Genomic DNA, 26549 nt, shown 5'->3' on the forward strand with positions numbered 1-26549 from the left:
TTTCAGCAGGAATCAGAAATACAATTTAATTCCATAATCAAACATACAGTATCATCACACTCAGTTTACACACAACCCAAATCTGCAGTTTTATCACTTTTACATTACATTACTTTTATTTTCACTTTTTAACCAAGCTGGTTCAGGATTAATATCACATTTAAATGGAAAAAAAAAATATTGAGATAATTGTTTCACTAATTATGCCATTATATACAGCATTTTCCTCAAACACACACACACACACACACACACACACACACACACACACACCATTAACTGTTTTTTTAAATATCTGAGACCACAAATGAACTTATCTGAGAAATATTGTCCATTTCTACACATTTACACACACTACACACACATTTACACACACTACACACACATTTACACACACTACACACACATTTACACACACTACACTCCGTCCCTCATAATTACGAGATAAATAACTGAATGATGTGTCTTTAACAGGGTTAAAACATACATTAGTGAATACGCGAGTCAATAAAAACTGACTCTTGGTAGTGCACTCACTCTTTATGATGAGTAATGTTAGTAAAGAGCTGGGAGACAGGACACAAGTATCATATCACAATTCTCAAAGGCATTTCTATCATATACAATCTGAAAATAAAGCCTGTTTAATTATTTAGCCCATATCATGTATTTTTATTTGCATTTTATAATTTTACACACAACACCATGCAAAGAAATGCTGCAGAGCAAAGATGCCTTCAAAAATAAGGAAATTAAATGTTTTGATTTTTTTTTAAATATTATAAACAGTAATCAGTGAGCCATAAGAAATGAAACAGAGTCAGTATTTGGTGTGAGATGACCCTTTGCTTTAAAAATAAATAAATAAAATCTCCGTCTCAGGTCCAGTGAGTGCAGTTTTATGTGGAAATGATCTGTAGGTTTTCCTGAGCATCTTACAGAACCAGCCACAGTTCTTCTGGACACTTTGACTGTCACACTCACTTCTTCATTTTACACCAAAACCCAGCAGCCTTCTTTTTTTTTTAATTTATGTCTGAAAAGTTTCTCTTAATATCTTACAATATGCTGCTTTCTTCACTTTAACATTTAGGCTAATGCTGTGCTGGAAATCTAACATTTTGGAAATTTAAAATTTTTCTGGACTGATTTGACAGTGTAGAAGTGATAAAATAAAAATTTATAAGAAAGAAAAAAGGTTGATGTAAGAAAAAACAGGGTAATGAATTTTACACAACGTTGTATGTTCAACTGGAAAAAAAATTTCAAAATTTATGTAATTTTTTTTGCATCAAATCAGCTGCTTCTAGTCAAATTATAATTAAACAAAACCAAATTTATAATTTTATTTGTGCATATTTTGACATAATTTATCGCAGTATCAATATCAGAGCAATTCTTCAGCAGAGAGACTAAAATGATGAACTGATTAAGATTGCCTTAATTTATCAGGGCTGAGTTTCCCAAAAGCATCATATCACAAAGATCATCGTTAAATGGTCAAGCGAGCAGCACAATGAACTCTCTCTCTCTCTCTAGTTAAGATGCTCTTAACATTAAGAGGCTTTTGGGAAACCCAGCCCAGCTCAGTGATCTTGCTAAAGTCTGGAATCCAAGGCAAAATGTGCTGAAAACCAAATTTAAAAATCATCACAACCCCAATTATAGCAATGTCACTTCAGGGGGATCTGGGTTTGAATTTTAAGAAATGAAAGTTCTATTTTTTTTTTCTGATGTAATTCCGTTACTGACTTTTCTTTCCTTGTAAAAGATTTGGTGTTCAGGGTTAAACATAGCTGCTTTTTTTAGGGTCAAAAGACCCCATACAGTGTGAAAATGTATTTAATACCCTTATCTTGAGAACCACAACTAAAAGAGTTTTGCTGTGAATGTGATTCCGTTCCTGAAGAACGACCTGATTATACCGGTACTGTCATATCAACCAGCACTAGTAACATGTATAAATACAGTCTACATAAATCTCATTTTTTAAAAAAAGCAGGAATCACAAACACACATGGTTCATTCACTGATCTGGGGACGGTTCTAATCTCTCCGAGTTTTATCGCTGTTATTCAGACATTCCTGGAAATAAAGTAACAGGCTCCGGAGTCACCGTGTGCCATAAATACTTCAGGACATGAAACTCACATTTGCTGCGATTAGGAATTAAGCAAGAGGTTAAGTGGCTGAAGATCAGTCACTCTGGAGGAGAAGTGAAACTCTAATTGCCCGTGAGCTCCCGACACAATAACAGAAATCAGGAAAGAGGACGAAGAGTGCTGGCTGAAGTTCAAACTGAATTATGATCCAATCTACAGCCAGTGCAGAAGGTCATGGTGGTTTCAGTCATATTCTGCTGAAGTTGAAATTTTCACAGATTATTTATAACAGCGGAAGAAATGAGTGTGTGTGGTTTGACTATTGTGGGGAGACAAAAATACCGTACAAATCAAGTGGTGCCTCAACCTCATACACACTTTCACACACACTTACATCCCAAATATCTGATCAGAGTCCGAATCTACAACTGAAATCTGCAGTTTCATCGTTTCATCAACATTAAATTACCCAAGAATCCAATATTGATTGTAAGATCCCTGTTCTTGGCTGCAGGAGCGGAACCCAGTGTGTTCTTCTGTTCTGCTGTTGCGTGCTGAGATGCTTTTCTGCTCATCACGGTTGTAAAGAGTGATTATATGAGTTACTCTATCCTTCCTGGCCAAAAAGCTCAAACCACCTCAAACCTGTCCATTTTCTGATCTCTGACCGTCAACAAGGCGTTTGTTTTTTCCATCCACAGAACTGTTGCTCACTCATCAAAAAATGTTTTCTGTTTTCTGCACCAGTCTGTGTAAACTCTAGAGACTGTTGAGTGAAAACCCCAGGAGGAGATCAGCAGCTTCTGAAATACTCAAACCAAAACTACTCATCTGGCTCAAACCAGCACCCATACCACAGTGAAAGGAAGTCACACAAAAATTGAGATCACAGTTTTTTCCATTCTGATGTTTGAACATTGTGAGCATTAATTAACTGACGCTCTTGATTTGTATCTGCGTGATTTGATGCAGGTAAATGTTCCTAATAAAGTGGCCGGTGAGTGTATGGGTGTTTGGGAAATTCTTACATCCTGTTTCACATCATTTTATCGGCACTGACTACTGACAAAATTGCCCAAGCAGCACATCCTTATGATGAACAATGCTTTCGTCCACAGCCATGCTGAATTCTGGACTCTGATTGGTCAGAAAGTGTTGATTCGTTTTCTGTAACAGCAGCTCTGACAGTAATCACAGGTTTATATTAATGCGCTCGTTTCTATAGTAACAGCTCGTTCACAGGGACTCGTTCAGCAGACGTTCCACATAAACTGATCAAAGTGACACAGGTCGAAGTGCTGGTTCAGGAACCATTCAATCCCCTCCCCTTTCTGAAATGTTTGAGCTGATGCCCATCCGCATACGGTAGCTGGTACACATCATCTTGTTTCAATACATTTTATTTTCTGATGCAGGGCGTCCAAACCACGTTAGTCCGTTTACAAACTGCTCGCTCAGCAGCCAGTTCGGAAAAGTCACATGAGATCATACACGGTTCAGAGGTCACGACCGTGGAGCCACAGCAAATATGGCGGATCGCCCAGATCAAACGAAGACTACTAAATTGAGACAAAAACCAACGATTTTAAAGAAGTCTCTGGCAAAAACGCACCAGTAGAGAGAGAAAACACAGCAAGACAAGCCGAGGAAATACTGCTGGGTCTTGAGCGCTTGCTTGTGTGTCAGAAGCTGCCGGTTCTGCCATGTTTGTCACAACCTCGCTCATTATAATATTATAATGAGGATAAACTTCGGCTGTTTCTGTGCCCAGGTGTAAACATTAGCGCGTGGTGTTTATCCAGCTCACAGGCACGAGGCAGCGGGGAATACAGCGAGTACCTCGGGGTTATTCTAGCTCCACAGGGTACTATTCATCTTTTTAATACATCAACCTGTGTCACTTTAAAGGGCGTGGCATGGAAGGAGTCTCCAGTGTTAGCACTTTGTAACACTCACATGTAAAGCTGTAGCTTTAAGTTTTCTGGCATGACAATTTTTTTTTGTTGTTTTATATGAAAACAGAAAGAAACTAAATATTAAATATAATTACAAATGGATAAAAAGTACAGTGTGTCGTTCTTTAATTAATTTTAACAAATATTCCTGATGGCTGGCGATGATTGGTGTGATATAATAGGATATAATAAAACACTTGGGGATGCGCTATACTAGGAAAAGAACCAACTGTGGCGTGGTCACTGTAACTCCACATCACATCACGTCACGTCACTTCACTTCACAGCACCACGTCCACGTCGTGATTTATTCCTGACACGCGAAGGCCTCGCTGGATGAACTCAGTGTTCTTTTTTTACCCACAATCATAAAACTGGAGAGAAGTACAGTGACGACTCTTGTTCATTTCTTCACAGATGACTTGCCTTATTTTTAAAACTTTCACAGAAAGATGTCCAGGTTATTCGTTTAGAGAACTACTTTTGATTTTCAGAATCACGTTATCATATGGTGAAGTGTCCTTGTCATCTTCAGTCCTATTCCGTATTCCTGGCATCCTGCTTTTCTCTCCTCTCTCTCTTTCCTGCTCGGGAATTCTGGCTCTCCTGGGAGGTTTGGGAACGGCGTAGTCGTCCACTTGCGCATTATAAGGGAACTCGTGTCCACTGGGATCATGTAAAGCACCCAGGGTCTTCCAGGCATTCCCTCGGACTTCTTCGGGGTCATCGTAGAGTGCGACCGGAGCAACCGGCGTCGTGGCGCAACCTTCGGGTTCATCGTAAATGTGTTCCACTGGGGAGTATTTATTTGAATGTCTTTTGGGGGGGTTATGTGGCAAAGATCTGATGGCAGACTCATCGATGCTGTCATAAAGTGGTTCCGCAGATTTTTCTAGATTTTCATCACTCAAACCATGTTCCAAATGCGATGATGTCAAGATGTCCTTCATGCTTTTCTTGGCAATGTTGTCAAACGGAAGTGAATACTCCATGTCTGGGGAACTGGAACAAGGGCGGAGTGTTTGGTGTTGCTCTTCTTGCTCAACTCTGTCTGGAATCTCTTTATCTGAAAGTGGTGCCGTGACCCAGGAATAGGCTTCGTCTTCCGTGCTGGCTAAAGGACAGCTTCGGAAGTTCTTGACCTGGTTCTTTCTTGGCAGTGGCCGTGTGTCGAGGTTTAAACTCTTAACCCCAGTCAAGTGTTTATCTGTTGGTGTTTCCAGTCTGGTACGGTGAGGTGGGGATTGTCTGGCTTTGTCCTTTACACCTGTTTCACTCAGCATGCTGTAAATGGTACTGGAACCATCCTCTGTGGGTGTTGTGATTCTGGGCAGCTGGGGCATTGGTACCGTTTCTCGATCTCGAGCACCACTGGAAGATTGTTGCTGCATAAGTCCTGCTTTCTGTAAGTTAATGGCAGCTTCCACATACTGGAAAATGGCATTGCCTTGCTTGGTGTCGAACTCAAAGTTGCCTTCGCCAGAGTCGCATCTTCTTCCGGCCTCGAAAGAGAAAGTTGTCTGTTTTGACAAGGACACAACATGGAAGACGAGCATGTTATGAAGATGCCTGAGTTATTGTTTAGAAATTGTTGCTTATCGTTGTGTCACAGGAAGCAGAGGAATCGTACCTTGTCTCGTCCGAACCTACGGAGGTACCGATACGGCCAGGTGAAATACACTTCTCCGGTCTTGGGCTCTTTCAGGAGCAGGCTGTCAAAGTCTGTACGGAGCAAGTACTGTCCTTTCAGCCCACACCTCTCTGCAGCATCGGAACGTCGAACAAACACCTTGAAGTCCCTCAATGCTGAAGACAAAAAAAAAAAAAAAGATTTATTTTAGTGTAATTATTAACATTGAAAGTGGCGCATTTGTTTAAATCATGCTATGAAACAACAAAATACTGTAGGTTCTTCTGGTTCACCTTTGATGGGTGTCTCTCTGATAATGAGGAAAAAACAACTTGTACAGCTCTGTGCAAAAGTCTGAGGCGCATGTAAAGAAACACTGTCGACCAAAAACGGCTTAAAATAATGAAATGAAATGTTTCCACATTAAAACAATGCTATAAGCAGTAATCAGTGAGCCGTAATAAATGAAACAAAGTCAATATTTGGTGCGAGACGACCCTTTGTGTTAAAAAAATAAATAAATAAAATCTCCGTTGGAGGTCCAGTGAGTGCAGTTTGATGCGGAAATGATCTGTAGGTTTTCCTGAGCATCTTACAGAACCAGCCGCAGTTCTTCTGGACACTTTGACTGTCACACTCACTTCTTCATTTTACACCAAAACCCAGCAGCCTTCATTATGCTTTCTTTTTCATTCTGTGCTCTCTTATGGAATACGCTGCTCAGACATGTTACAATTTTTTTTTCTGTGACATTTAATTTTGTGCTGGAAAAAAAAAATTAACATTTGGAACTCGAAAATGTTTTTGTAATGCTTTGATTTGATAATGTAGAAGTCATAAAATAGAAGTTGATAAAGTTTGTATGGAAAAAAATAGGTTGGGGGTTAAGACTTTTGCACAGTACCGTATATCAGAAATTATTCTCTCCACATTCACTGGATATGAGCAGTGAATTTGCGCGCTCTGATTGGCTACTCGACTACTAGGATATCAGCTCATATACTGTGAGTAGAGAAAAACAAAATGGCGGAGTGTGTTACTGAACCAACCGAGGACGAAATAAAAACTCTACTCGAAAACAAAACCACAAAAAAAAAGCAACAATATATGGAATAAACATATTTGATGGTAAGAACATATCTTTTTTTCAATAATTATTATCATATTTTTCACAAATTGCTCCTGTCATTTCGCCGGTTTGTTTACGTTCTAAGCGGAAATTATTTTGTCGGATGTTTTGTATGACGTTTTTATTTATTGAATTTGCAGAAAATAAAAATGCTCTGTTTCTCAAAATCCAGTGAATGTGGATTGAATAAAACAGTTATTCCACTCAATCTCGTCATACATGGATTATAGACAACTCGGTGCTACGCGTCTTGTCGCCCATCAGCTCATGTACGACTCGATTTTGTGGAATAACTGTTTAATGTAACAAAGGAGAAGGTTTTAACATTGATAGAAGGAGTCTCCAGCGTCAGCACTTTTGTAAAGCTGTAACTCTTCCGGCATCTTCACAACAGAAGAGATTCCACATTCTGGTTTCTCTCGAACATAAAAAGCTACACTTTTTTTTTTTGAATGAACCTCAAGAAACTGCTGTACTGTAAGTGTGAACAGGAACCCTCTTATTTTTGGAGATGTTCCTCATTAGATTGAACTCTAAAAGGACTAAGGGTAAGACGTGTCATTTTTTTTTTTTTTTTTTAATTAATGCCAAAATGGTGTACAAGCAATAAAACACTCGGGACATGCTGAAAAGACAAACACGTTCCCCATCACATCATCAGCTGTTTAAACCTGGAACATCTCAGCAGCCTCCGGGGTACATTTATTTTCGAACTGCAGTGCCAACATGCAGCAGCTTGTTAAGTTCAATCACCATCTTGGAGCAACGGATCAAACTGGGACATTTCTGTAAAACTTTTCAGACAGTTTAAGTCAGGTATTGGGTTTTTTTTGTTTTGTTTTTTTTAAGCACAGTATGGCTCTTATATAAGATAGGACATGCTGTGTTTAGAGACTTGCACAACTCGTGCAGCAAATAAAAATGAATAAATGCTGCTCATGCACAGGAAAGATGTGGTTTGCAGCGACTTATTTTAAATGCAACATGTGGTTACGGGAGCTCCAACTTTTCCCCTGAGAGGAAGTGTATCTTTTGAACAACGACCAAAAACATATATATATATATACTGTATATACTAAATTCAAGCTTCTGTTTGCAGCTTGCTGAGCTACTCCCTCTCGAAACAGAGCAAAGGATGACACAGTTCCTTCCGGCACTAGTTTTACAGAAATAGTACATGAGAGAGAGAGAGAGAGAGAGAGAGAGAGAGAGAGATTGCTTACTTCCAGGTGCTGAACTTTACCAGTTCATCCCAATCAATCAAATTTATTTTTGAATATAATTATTTCAATATTCTACACTAATGTCTCTTTTGTGCATTCTTTCAGTTTTGCCTTCATAAATTCACCATCTAATGTTTACATAAAACTTTTTTAAAATGATCTTTTCTCTCGTCCCTTTCTTGGCTTGTCTCCTCCTCTACCAGGTGAGTGCTGTGTTCAGGAAGTTTGGGGTTTGTGGGAAAACTCTCTCACACATCACAGCAACGAACCTTGACATAAAACCTTCTTGCGTGCACATGAATCCGGGGGCAACCTTATTTTATGAAGTCACGTGCAACGCCTAGAAACGCTCGAGCTCCTTTTATGCACTGTTTATGCTTTATGTCACTTATATCCTGCACTGGTGGAGAAAAACCTAATTATTTTAAATAAGTATTTCTTACTTCATATCCACAAGAACAGCACATACAGTATAGATGTAAAGAACAAACCTGACAATAAACATGTAGACATATCGGAAAACTTAGAGCTCCAGCTTCACTTCTGACTCTTACAAAGCACTGACACTGGAGACTCCTTCCAGAAACTAACATCTGCTTACAGAAGACGTGATGGTATCATTCACTGACTGCACACCAGGGCTTTACATTAACTTTCTTGCTCGCCGGCCACTGTGGCTAGTGGTTTTCCTGAGTCACTAGCCATTCAGCCTTTTCACTAGCCACAATTTTGTCGCCAGGAAATCGCAGTTTTTTATTCACCATGATACGTTAAAGTTCGGAAGATCTAGATTTAATTATGAACGGCAGCGTATAATGTATCTCTACAGTAGCACTCAAGTATTCAGTGCTGTTAAGGTCGCTCCCTATATGAAAACATGCAACCAGTTCAGACAAAAATATAAACAGAGTATTCTGTTAATTGAACTCATATTCAAGCCCCTTACAATATGAAATATCGTATAATATGAAAAATAACATTCAGTACAACTGAACTGATTCTAATATTAAAAGTCCAATTCAAAACATTTATCACTGAAAAACATTTGTTTTGATATGCAAGTATTATGTGTATCATCAAGTATTATTATGTATATTATGTATTATCTATTAATAGTGTGTGTGTGTGTGTGAGAACATGTGTAGAGAGAGACATTAAATGTCCTCATTGCATTCATCATCAGATGAGTCTGAATGGTCCATGAAAAATGGTCTTCATGACCTGAGGCTTCCAGCAGGCCGTAAGTTGATAGCTGGGGCGGATCAACTTCTTTCCAATCGCGTGAACGTTTCTAAACAGCAGCTCCATCCTCTCCAGCTCAGCCGACTTCATGACAGCCAGGGACTGAAAGCAATGCTGTCCTGTAGTGAACCAGCCGTCTTCGCCGGTTTTGATGTTATAGTACTGATGTGTGCATTTGACTTTTCGTGGTCCTTTATAGTTTCGAGTTTAAAATTACTGGTGCCAGTCTTTGCCAGACTTTCTACAGTCTTCGCAGTACAGGGTATTTTCGGTTTTGCTATGAACTAGCCAATCTCACCCGAACTTCCATTTGTCATTGAACTGTCTTATCTTCCTATTAGCGTCTTGTTCATCTCCATGGCCGCAGCCAGCTCTGAGGCCCCCGCGGTCTGGACCTCAGTCATTTTTAAGAGCTGAAAATACATTTGTAGGCTAAATATTCAACTGGATAAAAAAATAAAGAATAACATTAAAATGTCTCCGTAAAAAGTGCATTGTTAATTATGTTAAACATTGATTCTGTCTTCTGTGTCTGTTTGGTGCGCACAGCTCTGAGACCAAGAACACAAAAGCAAATGAGCGCGCGACTTGGGGGAGGAGCGCAGTGCAGGAGACACGGGGTTTCCATGGTAACCATCAGCGCACTTTTATCAAGCTGTTAAATTGACATTTTCGAAGCAGCGCAGTTGTAGCCTGCCTTGTTTGTGATTTTAAAAATAAATCATTCGATAAGCCAAAGCAATAGAGGGAACAGTTTCAGCTTATGTTTGCCTTGGATAACTTTGCCTAAAACATGGTGGTGTAGACTGATCAGTGTAGACTGATCCCAGAATGATTTTGTGTGTCGGTGTAACGGATGCCAGGTTGTTAATGTATCTCAGTTCCATAGGCTACATGGTTAGGGGATCTTTTGTCCTCATTGCTTGGGCCAGATCAAACCATTAAACAAGCTTAAACTATTCTTTCTCTTGACACATACATGATTTTTTTTTTCAAAACTGATGATATTCAGTTCAAACACCATTAAAAGTAATTTCAGGAATTGATCTCTTGTGTGGTGTGTAATTCACCCTCTCATTTAAATATGGCGAACAGTTTTCGGCGCGCGCTTTGCGCATCACGGACCTCGGTGATTTTAAAATGCTGCTCCGGCCCTGATCATCTCTGCCCCTTTTCCCCTCAGCAGCAGGGTTTGAAACTCCAGCTATGTGCCGCCATGTAGTGCTCTTGTCAGTCGTCAGCAACTTTGTTGCTTCGTTCATTAACCGCAGGTTACCGCATCACTGATTTTATCTGAGCCGTTAACGAACGTTCTAAACAATGCTAACATGTTGTCAGAATGTTTATGCAGGGGCTCATGGGAGTTGTAGGCGCGTAATATTACATTGCAATGTGTTTATTATATCAGATGCCTTCAGAGAAAACTACAATTAAAATATATTGTCATACCACAGAATAAACCACCCGCCAAAGTGGCTAGTGGGACTAAAGTCATTCCCTGCCAAAGCCCAATTTTACCCGCATTTGGCGGGTGGGCGGGTGCTAATGTAAAGCCCTGCTGCACACATTTATCTTTTTAACCTAGGTAAAGTGTAGCATCTGCTCTCCTAGTTCCTGTGAATGAGCAGTTGCTATAGAAACAATAATGAAACACAACCCCAGTTCCAAAAAAATTGGGACACTGTGTAAACTGTAAATAAAAACAGAATGTGAAGATTTGCAAATCATGGAAACCCAATATTTCATTGAAAATAGTACAAAGATAACATATCAAATGTTGTCTTGAAACTGAAAAATTTTAAGTTTTTTGAAAAAAATATATGCTCATTTTGAATTTGATGTCAGCGACATGTTTCATAAAAGTTGGGACGGGGCAACAAAAGACTGAGAAAGTTGTGTAATATGAAAAAAAAACCTAATTTGGTTAATTGTCAACAGGCCAGTAAGATGATTGGGTATAAAAAGACCATCCCAGAGAGGCGGAGTCTCTCAGAAGAAAAGATCAGGCAGGGTTCACCGCTCTGTGAAAGACTGCGTGGGCAAACAGTGCAACAATTTAAGAATAACATTCCTCAATGTAAAACTGCACAGAATTTGGGGATCGCATCATCTGTGGTCCATATGTAATATCATTAAAAGACTCAGAGACTCTGTAGAAATCTCTGTATGCAAGAGACAAGGCTGAAAACTGACACTGGATGCCTGTGATCTTCAGGCCCTCAGGAGACACTGCATTAAAAGCAGACACGTGTCTGTAGTGGAAATCACTGTATGGGCTCAGGAACACTTCAGAAAACCATCGTCTGTGAAAACTCTTCATTACTGCATCCACAAACGCAAGTTAAAACCAGATATAAACAATATCCAGAAACCCCGCCACCTTCTCTGGGCCCGAGCTCTTTTACAATGGACTGAGGCGAAGTGGAAAACTGTCCCGAGGTCTGACGAATCAAAAGTAGAAATTCTTTTTAGAAATCATGGGCCCCACGTCCTCCAGGCTAAAGAGGAGAGGGACCATCCGGCTTGTTATCAGTGCACAGCTCAAAATCAGCATCTGTGATGGTATGAGGGGGCATTAGTGCACATGACATGGGTAGCTTGTACATCTGGGAAGGCATCATTAATGCTGAATGATATAAACACGTTTCAGAGCAACTTGCTGCCATCCAGACAAAATCTTTTTCAGGGAAGGCCTTCCTTCTTTCAGCAAGACAACGCCAAACCGCTTTCTGCACAGATTACAACTGCATGGCTACATGGTAAAAGAGTCCGGGTGCTAAACTGGCCTGCTGCAGTCCAGACCTGTCTCCCATTTAAAACATTTTGTGCATTATGAAGCGCAAAATACGACAACGATGTGATATTCTGAACTGTTGAGCAACTGAAATTGTATATCAGGTGAGAATGAGACGACATTTCTCTTTCAAAACTACAGCAGTTGGTCTCCTCAGTTCCCAAACGTTTACAGTGTTGTTAAAAGTAGAGGTGATGTAACACAGCAGTAAACACGCCCCTGTCCCAAATTTTCTGAAACGTGTTGCTGACATCAAATTCAAAATGAGTATATATTTTTCAAAAAACAATAAAAATTTCTCAGTTTCAACATTTATTATGTTGTCTTTGTACTATTTTCACTGAAATATCGGGTTTCCATGATTTGCAAATCTTCACATTCTGTTTTTATTTACAGTCTACACAGTGTCCCAACTTTTTTGGGATTGGAGTTGTATAAAACCTGTGATTTTCAGCTGCACTACAATCAGAGCTGCTGTTGATGGAAATTAATCACCAATCAGAACACAGAATCGCAGGAAAACCCATAAGACGCATTTTAAAATAATGAAACACACCAAGTTAACATTTAGTGTAAATGTTCACAAATTATATCATTTTTATTCAATCCACTGATCATCGTAATGTTCATTAATATGTTGATTACGCACTGAACCACTGTTTCAGCCTCATTTCTGAACAGTTAAAAATTAAAAATCGGTTCATTTCAGTTTAAATGAGTTTTGGTTTATTTAGAGCTTAATTATAGCATAGCTAATCCTAGCACTGGCGGTCTAATGGTACAATAATAAATAAATCATTTAAATATGCAAGCAGAATGTTAACTAGATATTGACTGGGACTAAAGTCACAGTAATTTGCGCTGGCTGTTACAAACCGGGACGTCTGGTCATCGTACCCTATAGAGCTGGAATGGTAAGAGATAGAGAATGACGCTCAGTGAGGAAAAGTTGTGCCCTGCCATCCTGAACAAAATTTTTAAAAACTGATTGAAAAAATCATGAAAATTGACAGAGTGATTGAAAAAAATCCCATTTTTCATGGATCATTCCAGTTCAATGATCCAGATCAGCACCAAAAGTCATAGCAACGTAATTCAGCCCAGAGGGATTCTTCATGTGGAATTTGGTGATTGGTTGAAAACTGAGGGAGAAAATGTTCAGAGAAGAAGAAGAAAGTAGAAAGATCCTGAGTGAGAGTAATAATTTGCACCAGCACTGCTAGCGCAAATTAACAATAGTCTGAAATACTAATGAAATATAATTAAAGTCAGAGCATGTCTTCTGATTATACACAGCTATAAAAGATGTAGCCTGCTCTTTAAATCTCAAAACATGTTGTGCGTTCAAACGCAGACTAGCAACTGATTCATAATAAAAAATGAGTTTCAGTAAAACATGAGTTTCGTCCTGGTGTCAGGGTTTACTTTTACTCCCTGATGACATGAACGATGGTTAATACGAGTTTATTTGGATTATTATCACTAAAATACATGTGAGTTTGTGTTATTTACACTGTGTTAAGTTCAGAGGTGGACAGTAACGAAGTGCATTTACTTGAGTGGTTTTGGGGTTTTTTTTGGAAACTTCTGACTTTAACTTCACTACATTTGAAAGGCAAATATTGTACTTTTCACTCCACTACATTTCTATCAAGGTCCTCGTTACTCGTTACTATGAAGCAGCTTTGAAAGTGAATGTTTTTTTTCTTTTCTAAAACGTGATTGTTTTTTTTCGCAGGTGACGTTGAGACAGACGATCAGTAATCACTAGGGTCACGTCACGTCCATAGACTGGATAAAATCAAGTTCAATGATTTCTCCGCAGTATTATTTGAACATGATCAGTTGGTGTCAGAATGGAAGGAGGCGGTTCTTCTGGGGAACGCACACACTCATGGCTTTACCTAGAACCCATGTTTCAGTTTTTTGTACAGATTAAAGATTCTTGTTGTTTGCCTAAAACGAACCACATCACAACCTACAAAAACTCACCGTCCGACCTGCAGAAGCATATTGAGGTATATAAACGTTTTATTCCACGAGAAAGCTTGCAGTGAAGTTGTCTGTGCTTTTAGAGCTAGCGATAATGCTGCAATAGCTATGCAGTCTGGTTAGTCAAATGAATTTCTATGGCTTTGTCCGCCAAGTTGCCGTAGCCTTGTCCACAGCTAACGTTAACACATAGCTAGTTAACCTGGACACTGTTAGTTAGCATGTAAAAATAGGTCCCTTATGCGTCCATGCGGCTACTGCTTATAAATAAATAGTTTTCTGATCCCATGTCCATACAGTAAATATCACATATACATGTTATCAGTGATGCTCGCCTCATCTCTTGCAAGCATCACCAAGCTGTGAGCAGCATCAGGGCTCGGAGTATTTTGGTTACCAATTTTGTTTACCGTGTTTTGTTCAAAATCCAGTGCTGTAAACTAGATCTATTCTCAAAATAGTAAAAAAGAACTTGTTCATGAATTGTCTCAGAAGCATTATTTAGTACTAATGAGCACATTTTGGGGGCGGCACGGTGGTGTAGTGGTTAGCGCTGTCGCCTCACAGCAAGAAGGTCCTGGGTTCGAGCCCCGGGGCCGGCGAGGGCCTTTCTGTGTGGAGTTTGCATGTTCTCCCCGTGTCCGCGTGGGTTTCCTCCGGGTGCTCCGGTTTCCCCCACAGTCCAAAGACATGCAGGTTAGGTTAACTGGTGACTCTAAATTGAGCGTAGGTGTGAATGTGAGTGTGAATGGTTGTCTGTGTCTATGTGTCAGCCCTGTGATGACCTGGCGACTTGTCCAGGGTGTACCCCGCCTTTCACCCGTAGTCAGCTGGGATAGGATCCAGCTTGCCTGCGACCCTGTAGAACAGGATAAAGCGGCTAGAGATAATGAGATGAGATGAGCACATTTTGTTTCACAAGTGTAGTGTAAAGACTCTAAAATTAAAAATAAAATAAAAAAATGAATAGTTAAGTTGGATACTGTTAGTTAACTTATCTGAAGTCCTCATATTCAGAAATATGTTGAGCACAATCTTGCCAAATAAACAGAATGTAGAAATCTTTCTTTTCTAGTAGCGTTAGCTACCTAACATGATTTTGAGTTTGAAAAGAGTTTGCTAGCGTCAGGTGGCGCGTCACTGGCTAGCTAGCTTAGTGTTAAACCACCATGATGGTGCAGCATGCGTTCATTTTGTAAATCCAGTAAATCCAGTCGGTTGCTTCAGAGGCGTTAGGTTTTGTAAGCACTGTGGCAATAATACAACGATGTGTTGACAGAAAATGTACTTTAAATTAAAGCAAATAGCAGAAGTTTGATATCGGCTTCTCAAAATATCTGCCAGAAAGCTCAAAAAAAACTTACCAAACCTTTCATTTGACCTTTCAGGAGGACCAAACAAAAGCCGTGATAATCAAAAGGTGCACTACCGTTCAAAAGTTTGGGGTCACCCAGACAATTTTGTGTTTTCCATGAAAAGTCACGCTTTTATTTCCCACCATAAGTTGTAAAATGAATAGAAAATATAGTCGAGACCTTTTTCTGGCCATTTTGAGCATTTAATCGACCCCACAAATGTGATGCTCCAGAAACTCAATCTGCTCAAAGGAAGGTCAGTTTTATAGCTTCTCTAAAGAGCTCAACTGTTTTCAGCTGTGCTAACATGATTGTACAAGGGTTTTCTAATCATCCATTAGCCTTCTGAGGCAATGAGCAAACACATTGTACCATTAGAACACTGGAGTGAGAGTTGCTGGAAATGGGCCTCTATACACCTATGGAGATATTGCACCAAAAACCAGACATTTGCAGCTAGAATAGTCATTTAGCACATTAGCAATGTATAGAGTGGATTTCTGATTAGTTTAAAGCGATCTTCATTGAAAAGAACAGTGCTTTTCTTTCAAAAATAAGGACATTTCAAAGTGACCCCAAACTTTTGAACGGTAGTGTCAATTTTCTTAAGATAAACACCACTTACTTGATATCGAATTAGTAGCCTTGGCGAACCACGAGGTGAATTTCGTTTATTTTTTATCTCCCAATTATCTTCCGATACTATGAAGTTATAACAAGGTTTCTCTTATTTCGTTTCTGATTGATTCCAAAGTTTGTCAAGAAGTAGAACAGGTAATCAAACTCGATCAGGATAAGTGCTGACTGGTTATGAAGTTTCGCTATTGTTACGCTCATTCTTACAACACGACGACATTGTGGTTCCGCCTCACTTCGCCTCTATGAGGCAGTAGCCACAAAAACAGAGTTACACTAACATGAATAACGTTAACTTATCTGAAGTCCTCATATTCAGAAGAATAATCTTGCCAAATAAACAGAATGTAGAAATCTTTCTTTTCTAGTAGCGTTAGCTACCCAACATTATTTTGAGTTTGAAAAGAGTTTGCTAGCGTCAGGTGGAGCGTCACTGACTAGCTAGCTTGGTGTTAAACTACCATGATGGTGCAGCATGCGTTCATTTTGTAAATCCAGTCGGTTGCTTCAGAGGCGTTAGGTTTTGTAAGCGTTGTGACAGAGCCGGCCCGTGGCATAGGCAATATAGGCAAATGCTAAGGGAGCTGCATCTATCCAGGGGCGCAGAAACAGGGGGAGAAAAATTATGACTTCCACTATTCTGAAAACGAGTCAGCATTATAATGTCTTAGCCTAATTTAATTGTACAGCAAAGCATGTAGTCAGGGTGCGATTTGTCAAAAAAAGCGGGGTGTGGTGGTGGTTGTTAATCATGAAACAATAAGCGCTCAACAGTGGTTCGCCCCGTCTATAGTGTGTCTTCGGGCTCAGAAGTGCGCATCCGCGGCTATTCTCTGTTTTGGCCATGTAATAGCCTAAGTGTTGTTGGCTAAAGAGTGTTTTTGCATAACGTAGATAACTGACATACGGTAGATCTGTTGCTTGTTTTGAATCTGGCTGCACTTGGAGCAGTCTGTCGGTGTCGTTGAGCAGTCTGGGCTGAAGTAAAGGTCTTTTATGCACCGAACACGTTTCGCAGCGAGATATTCCAATGGTGCCTGGCACGTTTTTTTTTTTTTTTAATAAAACAAAGTTGCTTTGTTGATCTGTGTTCTCATTAAAATGACAGTTTAGCAGCTCATTCAAGCAACCATGTTGCGAAGAGCTTCCTGGAGGAAAATATAATAAACACGTTGAAAACAAGAAACAATCTCAGTGCGTCAAGACTGCAGGGAAACAAAACAAGCACTCAGATGTGTTCTCTTTACCAGCGCCGGCGATTGCTATAGGCGACCTAGGCAATTGCCTAAAGCGCAAAGTGTGCCCAGGGGCACCAAGGGCGACCAAAACCCCACCAAAAAGGAGGGATGGAGTTATTGAATGGAGATGTTACCAAGTGCATCAGTGGTGTACAGTGTTTTCAACCACTGTGCTGCCGAACTCTAGTACCGCGGAACACTAGTGTGCCGTGAGAGATCACCAAGTGTACCGTGGAAAATTATAGAATGACTGTATATTGTAAATATTGGCAACAGCGTTTTAGTTTCAGTCAACATTTTCTATTGGTGATGTGCCTTGAGATTTTTTCATTGAAAAAAGTGCGCCCTGGCTCATGAAAGGTTGTAAACCTTTTTTACAACACCTCTGATGTGGCTGGGGATGTAGAAATACGCGCTCCTTACCTCTGCTGTTGCACTACCTGTGACAGTAGCTTCTGCTGAAAGAAGTTTTTCAAAATTAAAACTGCTGAAGACATACTTAAGGTCAACAATGAGTCAAGAACGTCTGAATGGGCTTGCTCTGATGAGCATCAACCAAGAGATCTCAAGAGAAATATCATTTGATATTATCAAGGAATTTGCCATTAGGAAGACCAGACGAGTCCCATTATAATGTTACTTCAATAACAAAGTACCCGTAATAGCACTTTTGTTTGAAAATACTGTACAGCCCATTGATGTCCTAACAGGGTGCTTAAGTTTGCACAATTTAGAATTGTAGAATTTTTTATTCATTTAATTTGTTAATTCTTCAGAGATGACTTAACTTTTAATAGCAAAAAAGAAACTAAAAATAATTTCTTGTTTATTGTCCATGCACTACACTTTGAACAGGGTGCGGAAGAGTTTTTGCCCATTATATGGAGATATGTATTGAATTTGTGTGGTCATTTTACTTTGTGACACTTTATGTGAATAATGATAACAATAATAACAATAATGAAAAAGATAAAAATGACTACTTGTTTATTGTCCATGCACCGTACATTGTTTAATAGTAATAGAATAGAGTGATTAGATTAAAGTGTTATTTAGATGTTATTAGAAGGGTTTTTTTGCTTGGGGGGGGCAAAACTCAATCTCGCCTAGGGCAGCCAAAGACCTAGAGCCGTCCCTGCGTTGTGACAATAATACAACAATGCGTTGACAGAAAATGTGCTTTTAATACTTAAGTATTTTTAAAAAGCGAGTACTTCAGTACTTTTACTTAAGTAAAAATTTGACTGGACAACTTTCACTTGTATCGGAGTAAGATTTGACCACGGGATCTGTACTTTGACTTAAGTAATGAAGTTGGGGACTTTGTCCAGCTCTGGTTAAGCTGATGAAGTTGCTGGTTTATTCGTCCTGACACAGCAGTTTCTCAGACAATCTTTCAGCTAAGCCAAGTGTAAAATGTTCGCTATGAAGACAAACTGCTCGAATGGTGTGTGAGAAGGCCATGAGAACAGGGACGCTGACAGCAGGATGTGTCACGCTCTGACTGATAAGCAAACAGTCTGCACAAACAGTGATACTGGTGTTAGGTTTTCTTCCGCCGCACAACAGGAAAAATAGGCCACAATTTTCCATTGCGTAAGAAGGGAATGAAGAAGTGGCTCGAGTTTCAGTGTGTGACCAATGTGGTGTTAATGTACTGAAAATACTATACACACACACACACACACACACACTCAGGCCTATATGAGCCATTTTCAGATGTTCCCTCTGCACTTCCTCTTGCATAAACCCTTTAGTGTTTGAGTAAAGTCGAACGTGTCCTCACCAGCCTCTTTTCCGCAGTACAGCGAATTATCCTTCATCGAGACGTCCGACTCGGGGGGTAAACTGTTCCTCTTCGTCGCCCCTCTTTCACTCCAGTTCATCTGCAGCACAAACACAATCACATTAATCCACTCACTCACTCACTCACTCACTCACTCACTCACTCACTCACTCACATGTTCAGTTTAGTCATTCTTGACTCGTTTTTCCTTTGTAACACATCAAGTCACTTTATTCAATGATCCTTCGTGACACAGTTATCGTAAGGAATGGCAGAAATGATTTATGAAGCAATAATGGCTGATTTTGTTGCTGCGCATCATAAATAAATTCACTGATTGTGACTGGAGATTGTGCTGTGCGCGTTCACTAGCGGCTGCTTTAGCTTTGACAGATGACGACAAGGTTCTGTCTGTGTGAGAAATGTTTAATTAAGATCACGAGTGATGTGAGCACTGCAATAGTGTTAGTGTAAAAATCCACTGAGAGGAGAACGGGATAGCAGGAAGCGACAGCAACAAATACGAACAAACAGTCACGATGATGATGATGATGATGATGAAATGTAAAAAACACTTGCTAATGGACAGAAAAGTGTCTTTGTAAGCTGAAGCTTGTTTTGAGTTTGTATGTGAGAGTTTAATGTTCAAGCAGATCTGTGGACTGATGACATGAAACATGGTCATTGTCTTTAATCACAGGTCTACCGTTTGTGGCTCTCGAGGAAGCCATGGCCTAATGGTTAGAGGAAACAGCTTTGGGACAGAAAGGTTGCTGGTTTGATTCCCTGGACCAGCAGGAATACTCAAGTGCCCTTGAGTAAGGCGTCTAACCCCCAGCTGTTGTTCTGGGTGTGTTCTATGTCACTCTGGATAACAGCAGCTGCTAAATGCCTGTAATGTAACCTTGATTGTATGATATATTATTACCCATACAGGTCACTTTTTCACTGGAATAAAAATCTGTTCTATTCCTTTCTAGCAGGTTTCATTCATTTGGTTCGATAGCATGCAATATTGTTAGCATATCACTTTCCTACGTGTATTACGCCACTCTACCCAATGGAGAATGAGCGTTGAATATGGTTTACGATATTGCACGGTTGTCAAAACAACATGACGTCACACATCAGAGACGTAAAACTTCCACGCTAGCAAGCGACTGTGACAATTTGTAAACAAACATGGCCGCCAGGTTTGCTTTGTTACAAAATACGGAAGATTTTGAGAGAATTTTGAAAGAGAAAGATGTGTTGAACACCCGAGAGGAATGTGTATGGATAATAATATTAATATTGTCTGTGGTTTTTTCGTGGTCTATTAGATATATTCCATTCAGCTACTCGTCTTCGACTCGTTCAGTATCATGCGAGCTGAATGGAATATATCTGATAGACCATGAAAAAAAAAGCCAGACAATATTATTTAAATATTATATCTGCCAAGATTTTATTGGAAGCTTGTACATTGTGACAGGAAGTAATCTTAAAATACAGCTAAAACCTGCTTTATTTACTGTATCTACTTTATAGATGTTCATCTCACATGCTGGTGGTCCATCTGCATTCCAAACTGTTCCATTATAACATCCACGGGCACTTAAGTCGCCAAATGAATCATTTTAATAACTTTAAACTAAAATGGTAAACAAATTTGCGTTGCACTGATATGAAGCGTTGTGTATTCTGACTCTATTATGGAATAAATCTGTTTGTAAAAAAAAAAATGACTTAAAAAACATGGACGATGTGGTTCTCTTCTGTTCTATAGAAGTGAAGCCAAAGTTCCTCCACCATGTCTGACTCATTTGGTAAGCTCCGCCCCTTCTCTGAATACCAAGGTCTAGTGCATCACCAAGGCTGTCAATCACTTCATTCCCAAGTGTAGCCACGCCTTCTTACAAGTATACAGTACAATAACACTTTAAAAATGTTGAAAAGATTAGATTAGATTAGATTAGATTAGATTAGATTAGATTAGATTAGATTAGATTAGATAAAACCTGATTGATCCCTTTGAGAGGGTTCCCTCAGGGAAATTAAGAAATGCTCGGATACCAGTGTAGAGAAAACTAACGATTCGAGTTTGACCCTGAAAATGGAAAGACAGCTTAGACGAGAAAAGTAACTTGGAAATCAGGCTAGTTTGTCATTAAAACACATGGGAATGGGCGGGGCTAGACATTATACTGCAGCCAGCCAGCCAGCCAGCAGGGGCACTAGACCTGTGGTGGAGTCACTTTTTCGAGACGATACACCGTCCATGTTTTCTACAGCTATTGGTTTAAAAAAAAACAATAAATCTAATAATCCGTTAATAAATTCTCCCAAACTGCTTAAAAAAAATCCATGCAACATTTATAAAAAGCAGAGCGCAGAGTGACATCGTCCACTTTTTATCTCTTAACCAATCAGATTACAGCTTGAGATTCACCTGAGGAAAAGGAAAATGGAGAACAGAGAGCTGTAAAAAGAAAAGGAATGCAAAGCGCTGAACAATACGTCCAGACAGAGATAATTAATTAATTATTCCAGGAAATCGAGTCGTACATGAGCTGAGAGCCGACGAGGCGCGTAGCACCGAGGTCGAGTGGAATCACTGTTTTATTCTATCAACATTCACTGGATTTTGAGAAACAGAGCATTTTTATTTTTATTTTTTTGCAAATTTGATAAATAAAAACTTCACACAAAACATCCGACAAAATCATTTCCGCTTAGAATGTAAACAAACCGACAAAATGACAGGAGCAATTTGTTAAAAATGTGATAATAATCATAATTCTTGAAAAATTAAAATAAAAAAGATACGGTCTTACCATCAAATACTTTTATTCCATATTTTGTTGCCTTTTTTTGTATTTTTGTGGTTTTGTTTTCGAGTAGAATTTTTATTTCGTCCTCGGTTGGTTCAATAACACACGCCGCCATTTTGTTTTTCTCTACTCACTGTATATGAGCTGATAGCCTAGTAGTAGAGTAGCCAATCAGAGCGCACGATTGCTCATATCCACTGAATGTGGAGAGAATAAATAAGAATGCTGCAATGCAACTCGAGATATTTTTATTCGATGTTTGCTAGTTTCGTGACATCTGAAGTCACAGACGTTCCAAAAGTTACACAGAATGGTTTAAATAAACGCAAACGCTGTTTAATTGAGTGAGCACGCTTCGTTTTCTGTTTCACAATTCAAAGCTCATTTAAGCTTCCTTTTCTTTGCTTAATTAAATATATCGAATATTAACAACTAGTTAGCCTGTAAAACTTGTAGGTGTGTTGTCATGGTTACGGTGTGCCCGTCGCCATGTGTGAAGTCAGACGTTCTGTAATCCGTACAAATCTGATGATCAGTGTGTTTTTATCCATCGGAGATGATTGTTAACAAGTTTTAATAAATATCTGATGATGAGGTGATGAGTGGAAGGGCGTGTCATCCTAATTCTCTCAATTAATATTTCTATAAAGTTCCAAAAAGACAAATATTTGATATGCATTCTTTTAATAATGTAAATTAATTAACACACGTTGTGCTTCTGTTTTAAAATATTACAAATGGGTTTTTTTTTGTTTGTTTGTTTTTTTAAATAAAAGTGAACTCGTGCACATGCACGTCGATCTATTTTCAGAGCGGATGAGTGCTAGTCACCAGGTCTGACCTTAACCTCAGGTCCAAACCTGCACTGAAACTACCAGTTTAAAGCAGCAGGTTGCGTTTTTGCATGCATGTGCGTTGCCCTTTCTCTTTGTGCATGCCTCAAAGGTCATGTTCAATCTCATGGAAAGATTTGACACTTGTTTTGTGATTTGGTGTAGATCTCTATCAGCATCTTGTGATGTGAAGGAGTCTCCAGTGTCAGAGGTAAACCTGTAACTTTCTGACATCTTCAGGGCGGAGAAGTTTGCACTTTCTTTACAGTTTCTCAGTAAGAGGACAAGCTACTTCAGGAGAAATGAAAAAGGAAGTAGTACCATGAACTAACTAGTTTTAACTGAAATGTTCCACAACGTTAAATATAACCAGAAATGGATAAAAAAAAAAGTCGACTTGTTTAATTTTACTTAATAAAACATTGTAATAGCTGGTCAGTTTCTGTTGTATATGTCTACTTCCATAAAACCACACCTCAGTTTCCTCTGATGAATAAAATTGTACATTTACTCATAATAACTTTAGGTTTCTGGAGACTTGCATCCAAAGCCAGAGTTCGTAAAAATCCTGCATGCTGTAAATCTGGTGTATGTGAGTTCATTGATGTGAAATATTAAAATATTAAAATATTTCTGTTCTACATAAACATTTCACATGTGCCATGCCAACAAGAGTTTTTCAGTCAGCTGAAGAAATGAACACGATGTGTTAAAGTGTTGCAGCAGAAGTTCTGACTTACAGGAAATGCAATTTCACACAGTTTCTGCATCCAGTCCTCCGCTTCAACCATTTCTACAGCAAAGACAAAAGTCTTCTCAGTGGTTTCCACCAAGAAGGCCTTGCAGTCCTTTGGGCACCCGTCCACATCCACGGCCTCGGACACACGAACGCAGTCACTCAGCCTGATAATCTGCAACATTCACGTGTTAAGAGTGTGGAGACCAAAATGGCTTCAAAAACAATGAAATGAAACGTTTCCACACTTAAAAAATTACTATAAACAGGAAGCAGTTAGCCAAAATACGTCAATATTTGGTGTGAGACAAAATTCCCTTTGCTTTAAAAAAAAAAACATTTTTTTAAATCTCCGTCTGAGGTCCAGTGAGGTCAGTTTGATGTGGAAATGATCTGTAGGTTTTCCTGAGCATCTTACAGAACCAGCCCCAGTTCTTCTGGACACTTTGACTGTCACACTCACTTCTTCATTTTACACCAAAACCCAGCAGCCTTCATTACGTTTTCTTTTTTCATCTGAAAAGTGTCTCTTATGGAATACGCTGCTCAGATACAAACAAACTTTTTTCTGTAACATTTAATTTTGTGCTGGAAAAAAAATGAATGTTTGGACTCTAAAATGTTTTTGTAATGTTTTGACGCAAATCATAAAATAGAAATTTATGGGGGAAAAGGGGCGCCAAAAATTTTTGCACAGTGCTGTATGTTTGGATTTTCAGTTGTAAAATGGAAACTGTTTGTATGAATCATGTTGTACGGGTCCATGAAGGAAAGCAGACAGTCAGTCTCACATCTGATACGGCAAACTGGTTCTTAATAAACAATCATGTGGTTGTTTTTTTTTTCTTCAGCGTGATCACATCTAATCGTCGCTCTCTATGAAGATGTCAGACAAAATATGTCCATGTGCTGGAACCATTGATACTATCTGTATCCATGTGACATCTTCACCACTGCTCTTCTTTTATTTCGTTTTATTTACTCACCTTTTTGTTGTCCTGCCTGCATTTGCATTTCTCCAGCGTCCCGGTCCCGGCATCGAAAAACTCGAGGCGTGAGATCGAACGGGTGCTTTCTTGGTACAGAGTGGACCACACCTTTCTCCATTTCTGCAAGTGGTGAAAAAATCCAGATTCAAAATAAAAACAATAAAAACGGGTTTGTTTTAAAACACAAGCCTCAATTCTCAGGGTTTAAAGGTTTCCTTTCTCAGCCGAAACTCCTCTTAGATTTGTCTCTCTGGGTCAGGGATTCTGAAATCCTTTTTTTTTTTTTAAATGAATATAATCCAACTACTCACACATCAAACTCTTCATTGAAACGGATACAATAATGTTCTGGATTATTATTATTGCAGCCATAGAGCTTTGCTGAGCTTTATTTCATCAGTATACACTGATATTCTGCATCCAAGTTGATTTAATTTAATGTTTTTGAGTTAATAAGTAGATGACCTTGACCAGACCCCCTGACAGTCCCAGACTCTGGTCTCTGGTCTTCGCTTTGAGAACTAGAGCTCTAGGGCAAACCCTTAAGGTTTTATATAAACCCTACACCAGAGGATTTCTTCATCAGAAACGGTTTCAGAAACATTTAAACAGTTAACCAGGAGAAGAACCCTTGAAGAACCTTTTCAGAATATTTGACCTGAAGATTACAGTCTATATATCATAATTTCTGATTTGAGAGTGTAGACGAAAGGGACTGTTTTCGAAGCAGGATAAATAAACTATTCATAAATATAGTACGGTACATGTGGGGGGGGTTTACCCTTTTTTAACCCTCTGTCCTCTTCAAGGCCCGTCGTACGTTAATCATGCTTAGTAATAATTTTGGGACAGAGACAGAAAGACTGACACACTGACACTAACATCATGTCACTTCCAATTTACAAAACCTGCAACTAGTGTTGGAGTAAAGAGCACCAAAACCGAGAGCAGAGCGTCTCGAGACCAAGACTTCAAGGGTTTGAGATCAAGTCAAGACCAAGGCCAGGAAAGGCAGGGCGAGACCGAATCAAGACCAGAACCAGACCAATGGGTGTGAAGGAGGCAGGGAGGGGTGACAACCATGAACAGTAACAAAAATTTAAAATTAGCAATGAGTCACGTTATCGGTCACATTTGAAGCAGAAGGTTTTACATCCAATCATGGTTACAATGTTAACAAATAAATCAGACAGTGTACAGGCAGTTTAGTGACCAGTCTTGAAATAAAATCCCGAGTCCTCTGCGTCCGAGACCGAGTAAAAATACGGTCGATTCCGAGACGAGACGAAGACCAAAATCAGGTCCTACAACACGACCTGCAACTTCATACGATCTTTGGTGATATTAGTAACAATTTACTCTGCAATGAATTGAACAATAAATCATGTCCCTTGGAAATGATGTCCAAGCAGCGTTCATGGAGACGCCATTGATTGGATTAAACACAACCAGGAAGAGTTTTAATCATTACAATTTATCTATAATAATCATAATTCAATTTGCACAATGGACACAAGACACAGAAAGCTGCCCTAAAACACTCTGGCACTGTGTGAACAATCATTCACAGACTTTAAACAGAAAACAAAACCTGCTCCTCATCATCATCATCATGTCCATGTGAACACAGGCATAGTGTCTTACCTTTCCAAATCTTTGCTGCTGCAGATACAGCATACCCTTCTTTCTAATGTCCTCCTCCATGTCTGTCTGTTTCACACTCCTCTTTAAAACAACGACAGCGTACAGCTCCTTTCATGTCACGTAACACCCCCTTCCTGCGTATTTGCTTGTGACGTAATTAACATCTCCAAGTTCCGGCATTTGTACATCCTGTATAACCCCAATGAGTTCTTTTGCAACACTCTGCAAAAAGAGACGTGCTCGATGTGTGTGTCCCCGAAAACTACCATCATAAACATGCTGAAACTCTCACACTTCAATATTTATTTCCTGAGTGTTCATTCCTTCCAACAACCAGATGTCTGTGTGATAAGTTTTTGTTTTTCTCATGTACTGTTTGCAGACAGAGATGTTTTATTTATTGCAAACTGTCATAAGCGATGACAGACTGTTACAGTTCGTTAAAATATTGA

General features: G+C 39.3%; 1 protein-coding gene across 1 annotated transcript; it reads right to left on the reverse strand.

Moving 5' to 3' along the window:
* dok2 (docking protein 2) lies at positions 1-26181 on the reverse strand. Its single transcript, XM_060931095.1, has 6 exons — positions 26098-26181; positions 24451-24573; positions 23469-23639; positions 19083-19182; positions 5688-5863; positions 1-5577 (listed from the first exon to the last, which is right to left on the reverse strand). The coding sequence occupies exons 1-6, from the start codon at positions 26155-26157 to the stop codon at positions 4519-4521; spliced, it is 1689 nt and encodes a 562-aa protein (XP_060787078.1). The 5' UTR covers positions 26158-26181; the 3' UTR covers positions 1-4518.
* Positions 26182-26549: the final 368 nt, after the last annotated feature.

This window comes from Neoarius graeffei, chromosome 10 (genome assembly GCF_027579695.1).
Source record: "Neoarius graeffei isolate fNeoGra1 chromosome 10, fNeoGra1.pri, whole genome shotgun sequence".
NCBI lineage: Eukaryota > Metazoa > Chordata > Actinopteri > Siluriformes > Ariidae > Neoarius > Neoarius graeffei.

Coding starts and splice junctions, on each gene's coding strand:
- dok2 (XM_060931095.1), bottom strand. CDS start 26,157: ATGGAGGAGGACATTAGAAAGAAGGGTATGCTGTATCTGCAGCAGCAA. Junction 24,574..26,097: donor AGCAGCAAAGATTTGGAAAG/GTAAGACACTAT, acceptor CACCACTTGCAG/AAATGGAGAAAGGTGTGGTC. Junction 23,640..24,450: donor GCAGGCAGGACAACAAAAAG/GTGAGTAAATAA, acceptor TGAATGTTGCAG/ATTATCAGGCTGAGTGACTG.